The following is a 12,452-nucleotide window of genomic DNA, read 5'->3' on the forward strand; positions in this document are numbered from 1 at the left end:
GTATGGTGGCAGAAGGTAACTAAACATTGTGGTGACCAGTTTGTAATGTATACAAATGTTGAAATACCGTCTTTTACACATGAAACTAATAGAATATTGCATGTCAGTTATACTCCAATTAAAAGAAAAGAAATAATCATACATTGCTGTGGAAATGAAAAATGATGTTGCCACTTTGGGAAGTAGTTCCTAAAAAGGTTAAACACAGAGTCACCATATAATCTAGCAATTGTATTTTTAGGTGCATACCCAAGAGAATTAAAACATATATCTACACAAAAACTTGCATATGGATGTTCATAACAGTGTTATTAATAATAGCTAAAAAAACCTGGAAATAATTCAAATATTCATCACCTGGGGAGTGGATAAATAAAATGTGGTATATCCATGCAACGGAATATTATTCTGCCATAAAAAGGATTGTATCAGAAGCATTTATACATGCTGTAGCATGGATGAGCCTTGAAAACATTAAGTCAAAGAAGCCAGACCACATATTACATACATGCCACATATTATATGATTTAATTTATATGAAATGTCCAGAATAGGAAAATCCATGGAGAAAGAAGGCAGATCAGTGGTTGCCAGGGGCTGAGGGGTGGGAGGAATGGGGTGTGACTGCCAACGGGTACAGGATTCTTTTCTCATGGTTTGTAAGATCGAGTCCCACATCGGGCTCTGCACTGACAGAGTGGAGCCTGCTTGGGATTCTCTCTCTCCTTCTCTCTGCCCCTCCCCTGCTCATGCTCTGTCTCTCAAAATAAATAAATAAATAAACACTAAAAATTTTTTTAAAAAAGGAAAAGAAAATAATTATCGACAGGGATTTAGTAATGCCATCTTCTTAATTGGTTTCTGACTATTGTTTTTAATGTTTATTTATTTATTTTGAGAGAGCGAGGGATGGGGGGGGGGCAGAGAGAGGGAATCCCAAGTAGGCTCCTCGCCCACCGCAGAGGCTGACTTGGGGCTAGGTCTCATGACCTCAAGGAGATCACGACCTGAAATCATGACCTGAGCTGACATCAAGAGTTGGACACTTAACCAGCTGAACCACCCTGGCACCCTTCTGGCTATTTTGTAGTTCCCTTGTGTTTTTCTTCCTCTGTTTCTGCCTTCCTTTGTGAATCAATGATTTTCCATAGTGGTATGCATTGATTTCCTTCTCTTCATTTTCTGTGAATCTTACTGTAGGTTTTCGATTTGTGGTTACCATGAGGCTTACATAAAACATCTTGTAACAGTCTATTTTATGTGGATAACAATTTACTATTTTTTTAGTGCTTTTTCTAAATTTATTTTTTGAGAGAGAGAATGAGGGGGAGAGAGAGAGAATAATTGGGGGAGGAGCAGAGAGAGATGGGGACAGAGGATACAAAGTGGGCTCTTGCACTGACAGACTGACAGCAGCAAGTCCGACATGGGGATCAAACTCACAAACCACGAAATCATGACCTGAGCTGCCCAGGTGCCCCTACATGGATAACAATTTAACTTCAACCACACACAAAATCTCTATTCTTTCTTTGACTCCCTGATTTTGTTTTTTTATGTCACAATTTACGTCTCTTTATATCGTGTATCCATTAACAAATTATTGTAGCTATAGCTATTTTAATCACTTTGTCCTTTAACCTTTTTCTTTCTTTAATTCCAGTAGAATTAAATGTAATTAGTGTTATATTAGTTTCAGCTGTACAATGTAGTGATTCAACCATTCTATACATTACTCGGTAGTCATCACGGTAAGTGTATGTCCTTTTAACCTTTATACTAGAATTAAGTGGTTGACACATCACCATATTATAGTATTAGTGTTCTGAACTTGACTATGTGCTTACCTTTAACCAGTATGATGTATATTTTCATATGCTTTCATGTTACTAACTAGCATTTTTTGTTTCAGCTTAAAGACCTCCCTTTAGCATGTCTTGCAAGGCAGGTCTAGTGGGGGTGAATTCCCTCAGCTTTTGTTTGTCAGGGAAAAATCTTTACTTTGTACAGGTTTAACTTAAAGTAGCAAAGCTGGGGCGCCGTGGGGGAGGCGGGGACTCAGTCAGTTAAGCGTCTGACTCTTGATTTCAGCTCAGGTCCTGATCTTATGGTTCATGAGTTGGAGCCCCACATCGGGCTCTGCACTGACAGTGTGGAGCCTGCTTGGGATTCTCTCTCTCCCTCTCTCTCTGTCCCTCCCCCACTCATGCTGCCCCTCTCTCTCAAAATAAAAAAAAACTTAAAAAAATAGCAAAGCTAATGTGATATACATTACTTAATAATATGTTTATAAAATCAATCATATTTTAAGATTAAAAATGGAAACTTTAATATTGTCTTCCAACATTGTAGGGTATGACTAAATCTTTAAATGTATTCATATAATGGTGTCAGTTTAAAATATTCAATTTAAATATGGTAGGAAAAAGGGGACTTTTTCCTAAAGGAATATTATGGCCTGGAATATACAGCTTGTTCTAGAGATGAAGAACTAAATAATATCCTTTGTCCTCTGCATACTCTACTCAGACAATAAATTATATTTTTCCTCACCTGTGTAAATGCCCCCTCAATTCTTGAAAATCTAATTTTTGTTTCCCAGCTGCCTTTTCCTAAACTCTTAGGTTGTTTTAATTTTTATTTTTCCCTTAAAATTTTTTTTTTAATGTTCATTTACTTATGAGAGGGAGAGACAGAGCACAAGCAGGGGAGGGGCAGAAAGAGAGGGAGACACAGAATCGGAAGCAGGCTCCAGGCTCTGGGCTGTCAGCACGAAGCCCAGCATGGGGCTCGAGCCCACAAACCGTGAGATCATGACCTGAGTCAAAGTCAGACGCTTAACTGACTGAGCCACCCAGGCGCCCCTTTATTTTTTCCTTTCAAGTAGGCTTCATAGCTAGTGAAGAGCCCAATGCGGGGCCTGAACCCACGACCCAGAGATCAAGACCTGAACTGAGATCAGGAGTTGGACGCTTAACCAACTGAGACAACCAGGCACCCCCTAGGTTATTTTAAATAAAACAACAAGGAGGGCGCTTGGGTGGCTCAGTATGTTAAGCATCTGACTTCCACTCAGGTCATGATCTCCTGGTTCGTGAGTTAGAGCCCTGCCTCCGGCTCTGTGCTGTCAGCTCAGAGCCTGGAGCTTGTTTCAGGTTCTGTGTTTCCCTCTCTCTGTCCCTCCCCTGCTCACACTCTTTCTCTCTCTCTCAAAAATAAATATTAAAAAAAAAAAACAAAAAACAGTTGGGTGCTCAACTGACTGAGCCACCCAGGCACCCTTCAGCTTTACCCTTCTAGACTTCCATAACACATACTGTCAAGTCAAAAACTGCAGATTAGTGCTGTGCTGTTCTTGACCTAAGAGTTAATTCTCTACTGGTTGATGCCTTTATTAGAGATTATTAGTGTGGCCCACAGGGCAATAAGGCAAAGTAAGTCTTGTTAAAACTCCCTTCCATATGTTGGGAGAGGCAAGTGGGTGCTGCCCACTGAGCCATCTACAATGGCTCCCAGAAATTTGACTCTGCTGGTCAGGTAAGGTCTACCCAGTTCAGATAACTCTCTCCAACCAGCAGCAGTACCTGGGGGAGTTCTATAACTTGGGAACTTGGGAAGTCTTCGAGAGGATTCGGTGAGTAGTAAATTCTGTCGCTGAATGATTATTATTTTCAGTTGCCACTACTGTTATTGTGTCTCACTTCTTACCTTCATAGTCAAATTTCCTGAAATTGTCCACACTCACTGCTTCCACTTGCTCATCTCCCATTCTCTCCTGATCCACTGACATTTGACTTTTGGCCCCTTCACTCCCTCATAAAGCCCCCGTCAAAATGACCAGGGACCTCCTAGTTACTAAATCTAATGGACATTTTCAGTCTTCCTCTGATTCAAGCTCTTTGCAGTACTTAGCACTGTTAACTATTCTCTTAAAGTTCTCTCTTTTCAAAAAAAATGATCACTTTTCTGGGTCTCTTTGGCATTACCCACTGCTGAGTTTTCTTTTGTATTCCTAGTTGCAGCTTCTTGATTTCCTCTGAATCATTCTCTCCTTATGTGTACCTCTTAAATATTGGTGTTCATCAGAGTTCTGTCCTTGGCCCTTGACTATTCCCTTGCTGTATGCCATCCCTGGACCACATCATCCATTATTGGGTCTTTAAGTACCACCTGGTTATTGATGACTTCCAAATCTTTTCTATCTCTCCCGAGCCCCAGATCCACATTTCCAATTTCCTACCAGATGCCTCACAGCAGGCCCACTCCTAACACACATGGAGATCCCTGAACTGTTTCCCTTTTTTCCTATCCCTATTCTACCCCACGCTATGAGGGGTTTCTCAGATCCACATGGGGGAACATTCCAGCCTGAATTTCTAAGCTCCATCCACACCCCTCCCAAGCAGCCACATTTTTGTCTACTCCTTGGGCCTAGGGGTATTGCACAATGGCAGTGAGGTCCACCAACAGGATGACCTGGGCAAGATGCTTATCTATGGGCTGAAAGTGGACTCAGGCCATTTGGAAAGGAATTTGGGAATCTTAGGAATGTGAAATACAGCAGGGCTGAAAGAGGGGTGTGTGAGCTCTGGGTAGTCATGCCCTCTTAGCCCCAGAGAGGAAGGTTTGGCTTAAGGAGTTCCAGAGTGTGGACCATCTAAAGCGTGGAGTCTAGCGCAAGGCTCCCAATTTCCCAAGTCTCAGGATTTTCACTGCTCCCACACACCTTAAACTCAACATATGCAGACCTGAATTTATCCTCTATCTTTTCCCCCTTTTGTCTTATTGCCTACCCGCAACCTCTTCATCCTCTTCGAGTCCATATCTGAGCAAATAGCACTGCCAAACAATCTTTTGCCTTAGCCATGAAGCTGGCGGTTGATCTATCTCCTGAGCATCTTTATAATTTGTCTGTGGTCACCTCATCAGCCCCACTTGCTGGTGCTTTACCATGGCTTTTCAACATTTCTCATCTGAGTTTCCCGTTTTCATTCAAGTCCATGTTCCATAATACAAGTCTGACTAGGATACTCTCTTGCTTCAAATTCTTCATTTGTTTCCCATTGCCCTTAGGATAAATCCAAACTCCTTATGGCATAGAAGGCTCCTCGGAATCTGGCTCTGCTTACGTTTCCAGATCAATCTATCATCACTTCCTCCCTTTACATATATGTTCCATTCAAGTTGAGCGACTTGTATTTCCCTGGATGGGCTGTGATTCACTCACATTTCCTTGGCTTTCTATACAATTCTCCCTTTACTGGAGTGACCTTCCTATATCACCTAATAATTCCCTTTTCATTCTTTATATCTCAGCCTAGATATTATATCTAGAAAACCCCATGCTTACTGTTAGCACCCCCTCCCCTACTTCCTTGTCTGGGGGAATTATACAGTATATAGCCTTTTGAATCTGAATTTAAATTAACATAATGCATTTGAGATTCATTCATTTTGTTCATATATTTTTATTGTTTGCATGGGTCTACCATAGCTTGTTTATTCATTCCCCAGTTGAGGGACATTTAGGTTATTTCCAATTTTTGTGTACCTGTTTATGTGAATACAGGCTTTAATTTCATTTGAATAAATAGGAGTGCCAGGTGTGTGATTAGTATGGTTGCAATTAAGTTATTCAAAATTATCATTAGTGGGGCTCCTGGGTGACTCCGTTGGTTAAGAGTTCGACTCTTGACTTCAGCTCAGGTCATGATCTCACAGTTTGTGGATTCAAGCCCTGCATTGGGCTCTGTGCTGACAGTGCAGAACCTGCTTGGGATTCTCTCTCTCCCTCTCTGTCTGCCCTCCCATGCTTGCACTCTCTTTCTCTCTCAAAGTTAAATAAAACTTGAAAAAATAAAATTATCATTAGTAACACACAGATTTTAATATATTCGATGAATTTCCATTGTTCTCATCGATGCTCAGTTGTCCTACTTTTGACTAGTGGGAGCTTCTTAAGTTGGCTTCCAAGTTCTTTTAGCAAAAACCTAGTAGTCTGATACCTTCCGTGCATCTTGTACCACAAGATGTTCTGGGTATATGGTATTTCTTGTCCGAACTAGTGTTCAATTTAACACATGGAGAGTTAATCTGTATAGCTGGTGGTTGTAGCAAAAACAGGGTGTTTGGAACAGTGTTACAGCAGGACTTCCCCTCTCCCCTAATGATGTAACATTATAATCTTTAATTTGAATTTATTTTATAATTAATGAACACCCCCACTTCTAGATTCTATTGAGAGAACATACCTCTTGTGTAAAACTGAATATGCATTAGTGTACGAACCATCACAGCAAAAGGAGAAAGATGAAAAAGGAAAGAACTAAGTTCAGCTTTGGAGGAGTAAACCTTGTCAATTTCTGTGTAATTTGGCTTGGGGTGGTGGTCGGAGGCCTGGGGAGGGAAGGGTGGTGCTAGGAAGCTTTGCTATCTAACATTAAGCAAAGAACTTTGTGCCTCCAAAAGTATGATATTTTAGCCACCAGCATCAGAACTCCCTAAGGAGTTTGTTAAAATACAGACTCCTGGGGGCACCTGGGTGGCTCAGTGGGTTGAGCATCCCACTCTAGATCTTGGCTCAGGTCTTGATCTCACAGTTTGAGATGGAGCCCCGTTTTTGGCTCTGGGCTGACAGCTTGGAGCCTGCTTGGGATTCTCTCCCCCTCTTTCTCTGCCCCTCCCTGGCTCAACTGCACACACTCTCAAAAGAAATAAACTTAAAAAAATCTTTTAAAATGCAGACTACTGGATCCTACCCCAGAGTCAGTGAATTAGACTGAGAGTAAGACTTAGGAATGTGTATTTTAAACAACCTTTGCCCAATGCCACTGGTTTGTGGTTTCTGAAAGAACTCAATGAAAGCAACTTCTCTGTGCTCAGGTCAGGAAGGGAAACAATCCCTTTCTCAGAGAGGATCTTTGTGGTTCTCAGACAACCAGCCCTAGAGAAAGAAGAATGAAGACATAGTTTAGAGAAAACAAAGTTCCCCTTTACAATTCTGAATGTATCTGCCACTCCAGTTAGGCCAAATGAGAAACTCAATGTTTAAAAGCATTAAAAGATGGGTGACTGATCCCTCCATGAGGTCAAAGTTCAAAAACAATACACTGTTTTTTGCTAAGCAGAGCAATTCAGCAGAGGAATTAAGGCAGTTGGTCTCATCTCCAAAGTTTAATGGCTGACCAAATAGGGCTTCAGATCTTACTAAAAGCTTCCCAGTTTGAGCTCTAGGCAGTCTATGCAGGGGGTCTTGGGACAATTCTTTCTTTCATTCAACAGACACTTATTTTAGCACCTACTCTTGGCAAGCACTGTGCAAGATGATGGGGCAGCAGAGAACAACCACATGACCGAAGGCTGATGTGGGGCCTCCAGATTGGGTGGAGGCTGGTAGTGCAGGAGGTGAAAGAATTCACCCAAGGCAGAACAAGGAGATAGACATTTATTGAATACACTGCAAGAGAGCAGCGGGCAGGACAGCAAAGGAGAGACTGTCCGTCAGAAGGCAGTGGAGGGGGGCTGCACTTAAGGGGGAGGGAGTGAGGAAGTATGACAACATATAGAATTTTCCCTTTTTGGTACCTGTGCCTGGTTGCAAGTAGCCCATTAGTCAGCTAGGGTCTATGGCTGTTTTGAGGTTGGTTGCCTAATGTGCCTGTTTGCATTCAGCTGGGTGGTCACCTTGTACCTTACTCAGGTTTCCATTGCTCAAGCCTGTTGCCTAAAAGTGGCCTCTATGACTGACTTCACCTGTGAATTTAAAAGATGGTTCCAAGTGGACTATAGAACACTTAACCAAAAGAAGGCACAAGAGAATTAACCACCTTTTTTTTTTTTTTAGGAATACCAATCATGTTGGGGTGCAATTTTACAGCAATTTTGTTAAGTTATTATCTCCAGTTTATCTCAGTTACACAGCTGTTATAAAAAAACACAAAAGGTAGGGGCATCTGGTTGGCTCAGTCAGAGGAGCATCCAACTCTTGACCTTGGGGTCATGAGTTCAAGCTCTACCTTGGGTGTAGAGATTACTTAGATAAATAAAACGTTAAAAAATGATATATGTAAAAAACAACAGGTAGAGCTAGAACAAAACTCAACCCTGAGTTTCATACAGCAATGGCTCCCAAATCTGGGATGTGCAAAGAATTGATTGTAAAGAACGTTTAAAATAATATACATGTCAGAGCTCCTCCAGACCTATGAAAACTGAATCTCTTGCGTTGAGGGAGGGGAAGGCACTCCCTGGAGAGAGAAAATTTTATTAAATTCCTCAACTGATTTTGTAGAGCCGTGTTTGGAACCACTGTCCTACTCTTTGCTACCTGCCCAAGCAGTGGTTCTCAAACGTGGCATCAGGTTTTAAGATGACCTTGCAAACTTGAAAGGTCTAAAATCCCTCATTATACTCAGTCGTGGTCTTAAACGCCTATTTTTTTTTTTTTTTTTCAAAACCAAGACTACCAATGCTCTAAAATGCCACAAAGAGAGTGGCACTTACCCATGTACCAAGTACTGGGATGTGTGGGGGGAGCGGCACTCAAGTACACATTGGCTAGCACTAACTCCAAAATGAGCTGAAGCAGATTCCACTCCGAAGATCAACCGCAAGGGGAATCTGTTTCCTTTAATCCGTTGCGGGGGCCTACTTATTGCGTCCCACAGCTACAACTGATCGAACGCCGACGTCCACGCCACCAGGCACCCCCTCCTCCCCAAAGTCCTCAGCTCTTCTGCGGCGATAAGCCCGAGGGATCTGGAGAGAAAGCTGGAACTTTTCGTCACAACTGGGCCGGAAAGTGGGTCAGGGCCCCAACTCCAACCAGGCCCCTACCCCGCGTGAGCAGGCGGGGCTCGCAAAATGGACGCCCAGGCGCGGTTCCGGAAGCCGCAGCGCGGGCATTCGCCGCGCTCTTCCAGGCTCTCAAATTTCCCGGGAGCTCCGCCCCTCAACTGCCTGCCCTCCGGTTTCCAAGGCGTCGCGCCGGAAGTGACCTCACGGCGGTGGCGTGGAGACGCGGGGCGCTTCCGGCGGCGGCCGCGACTGTGGGGGTGGGTGCGGAGAAGCCCCTTATCAGCCTCTGGGTCTCCTCGTGTTGCGGGGTCTCCTTGGCGCGGTGTGCGGAGGCGGCGACAGGCAGACGGCGTTGGAGGTGGGAGTGGCGGGGCGGCTGGGGTACGGGCGCTCGCGGGAGGGGGCTTCCGGGGTTGCCAAGCGGGTTTGCTTTTAGGCTTCGGGGTTCCGGGCCTTGTAGACTTTTATAGAGGCGGGCGCGAGCCGGGGGCCAGGTCCTAGGGGTTGCCTCAGGGGGTGTGGTTTGAGGTGGGCGGTGGAGGGCAGCAGGATTCTAAACAGCCCGGGAAGCGTGGGAGGGGGGAGGCATTAGCGGCCTAGGCTGTTGGTTTAGCCTCGTTGATGGCCGGGGCAGCTAGCCCACTCTTTGCTCCATGCCTCAGTGTCCTTTTGCACAATGGAGTAGGGTGGCATGGAACAGCGCGGGTGCCACCTCCGTGACTGATAGCCTGAGGACAGAGGTGAACTGGGGTCTGAGAGGGAAAGGTGGCCGAGAAGTTAACGATACCCGCCGGGGCGCAGCCTCTTGATTCTTTCCAGCTGTAGGTGTTAAGCCTGAGCTGCTTTAACTACCCTTTGTGTGCTGTTGATTGAATTTATCAACATTTGGCTTGTTGAGTGGTTCAAGTGTTCTGGCGTGTGCGAGGCGTAGTCCTCGCCTGGTTGGCGAGTTGGCTTTCAATGAATCTTCCAATTCCAGAGCTGGGAGGAGTCCTAACAATCCTCTCCTGTGGTTGCGGATGAGGAACTGGAATGGTTTTTCTACTCTTACCTAGCCACAGACTACACTGATTTCGGTCCGCTGTCAGGTATCGGTCTAGTAAGACCATCAGAACATAAATGCCTGTCTGTGAGCAGGTCACTATTTCAACTGGAAACCTCAGATGGATTCTAGTCTTTTTTTATGAATGGCAGATTAGGGGTACTGAGTTCAAAATTCCTATCTGTTGGTTTCTCTCTATGAAATAAAGATGGTTACAAATAACGTAACTTTTTTATCACTAAGAATTTTTTGGTGGAACTTCCTTGTGGGGGTAGGGCTGTGGGACTAGCAAAGGGTATTTCAAACTTTTTTGACCTGGGACCCACAGTTAGATACAGTTTACATCATGACTCTGTGTGTGCTCCCAGCATGGGCACAGTACACACAACACACCCCTCAAAAGTTTACCCTTTTTACATATGATGCCCCTTGACATTTTCTATTTCATCGAAAGAAAAAGTTGATTGCTACTCACTAAATTGACTGCCAACAGGTCTGACCGCCAAAGACCTGTAGTTTGAAAAATACTGGATTAGAAAATGTTTAAGATATTTGTGACTTCTGAGAATTCAAAGTGGAAATGTATCCTAGCCAGAGGAGCAGGGTTGCTAGAGTTATAAATTCATCCAGAACAACAGGACAGAAACTTCAAATTGGTGTCTCAAAGGAATATAGTGATAGTGTGTCAGGATTTTAGAGGGCATTCATTACATCTTTTTTATGATGACCTGGTGGATGACATAGGGGAATTTGCCAGATTGTGGTAAAGTTAGATGGAGTCATGACTTTGAGCCTCTAGGTCTGGAAAGGTTTGATTTATGAATACAACTTACAGTTGGGATTCTGGTGAGTTGAGGCTATATCACTTTCTTTATATACAGTGTGTATTTAAAGCCTTATCTGAAAGGTGTGCTTATCAGATTTTTTTACCTTTTTGAAGTGAAGAGAGAAAATATCATCTGGTTAATCTCAAGATTTGCCCAGTGCAGTTTAATGAAACGAAATGGTTATACAAATGTGAGAAATTTCAGTTAGGTTACAAAAAATGCAATTATTCCAGGTAGTGAAAGTAGATGTAAAAAAAAAAAAGAAGGTAGATGTAACTTAGAAGGGGTTCATGTGATAAAAAGAAGTGGAGCTTCAATCATCTGAATCAGTGGCATGGCTAGGTTGTGAGAAAAACTCGTGGGACTGTGGTGGCAGATTGCATTAGGAGAACATAGAATCTAGGACAAGAAAGGAAGATTGACCTTAGCACTGATTAGCTCTCTCCTGGAATATAAGGTTTATGTCTGGGTACTCTAAAAGAGTAAATTAATTTGGGGGTACAAGTTAAAAGTCGTTGGAATTTGTCAAATTTTCAAAAGTAATTTTTTGTTGCTTGTCTGAAGTAATTTTTTATTGGTTGTCTGAGTTGCATTGACATGAGTGATTCTTTTTCCCTTGTTACTCAGGGTCTTAAAACTTTTTTTAGTGTCCAAAACATTAGAAAGTCTATGTATCTCTTACACATTTAAGTTGGCATCTGAAATTGGTCATTGTAAATTTCAGTAGTTTATTTTTTTATTTTTTTTAACTTTTTAAATTTATTTTTGAGACAGAGAGAGACAGAGCATGAACGGGGGAGGGTCAGAGAGAGAGAGGGAGACACAGAATCCGAAACAGGCTCCAGGCCCTGAGCTGTCAGCACAGAGCCCGATGCGGGGCTCGAACTCACGGACCGTGAGATCATGACCTGAGCCGAAGTTGGCCGCCCAACCGACTGAGCCACCCAGGTGCCCCGTAAATTTCAGTAGTTTAAACATTTTAAATAATTTAGGATGTAAGTTTTGGCGTGTAAATACTGACTTCTAGAAGATCCATACAAAGTTATCTAAATATGCAATTTGATGTTCTTATTTTCTTCGTTTTTTTTAAGTGGGCTCCACACCCTGTGTGGGGGCTTGAACTCAAGACTGTAAGATCAAGAGTCACATGCTCCACCAACTGAGCCAGCCAGGCACCCCTTGATGTTTTTAAAATATACAAGTAACCTTTTTTGTATTAAACCTCTGAGATATGTGTAAGATATGTATAAATGGTGTATTACATTACTTGAATTTTGGGTGTTAAACTAATCTTGTGTTCCTGGAATGAACCCCACTTAGTCATGGTGTATAATATTTTTTTATATGTTGCTGAGTTTAGTTTGCTAATATTTTGTTAAGAATTTCGTGTCTATGGGGCGCTTGGGTGGCTCAGTCGGATGAGCTTCCCACTTTGGCTCAGGTCATGATCTCACTGTTCGTGAGTTCGAGCCTCGCGTCAGGCTCTGCTGACATCTCAGAGCCTGGAGCCTGCTTCAAATTCTGTGTCTCCTTCTCTCTCTGCCCCTCCCCCTGCTCACACTCTGTCTCTCTCTCAAAAATAAACAAACATTAAAAAAAATTAAAAAAAAAGAATTTTCGTGTCTGTGTTCATGAGGGATACTGAAGTTTTTTTTTTATGTCTTTGGCTTTAGTATCAGAGTGATAGTACCCATATAAAATGAGTTGGGAAATGTTACTTTCTTTTCTGTTTTCTGAAAGAGTTTGTGTAGGATTGTTTATTTTTCCATATGTTTGATAGAATTTAC

At 42.9% G+C, this 12,452-nt stretch overlaps 1 protein-coding gene across 4 annotated transcripts in view; it reads left to right on the top strand.

Moving 5' to 3' along the window:
- Positions 1–9,020: 9,020 nt before the first annotated feature.
- The window catches only part of EDC3 (enhancer of mRNA decapping 3), a 60,613-nt gene continuing 57,181 nt past the window's right edge, over positions 9,021–12,452 (top strand). For 2 of the 4 annotated variants that reach the window (XR_006218501.1, XM_007084592.3), the window contains exon 1: positions 9,356–9,536. Coding sequence is in view for 1 of the 4 variants with exons in the window: in XM_007084592.3 (XP_007084654.1) it covers positions 9,450–9,536 (87 nt within the window). In the remaining 3 variants the exon portion in view is untranslated. The other 2 variants (XM_042988395.1, XM_042988396.1) reach the window with 2 other exon arrangements.

The sequence above is a fragment of the Panthera tigris genome, chromosome B3, assembly GCF_018350195.1.
Source record: "Panthera tigris isolate Pti1 chromosome B3, P.tigris_Pti1_mat1.1, whole genome shotgun sequence".
NCBI lineage: Eukaryota > Metazoa > Chordata > Mammalia > Carnivora > Felidae > Panthera > Panthera tigris.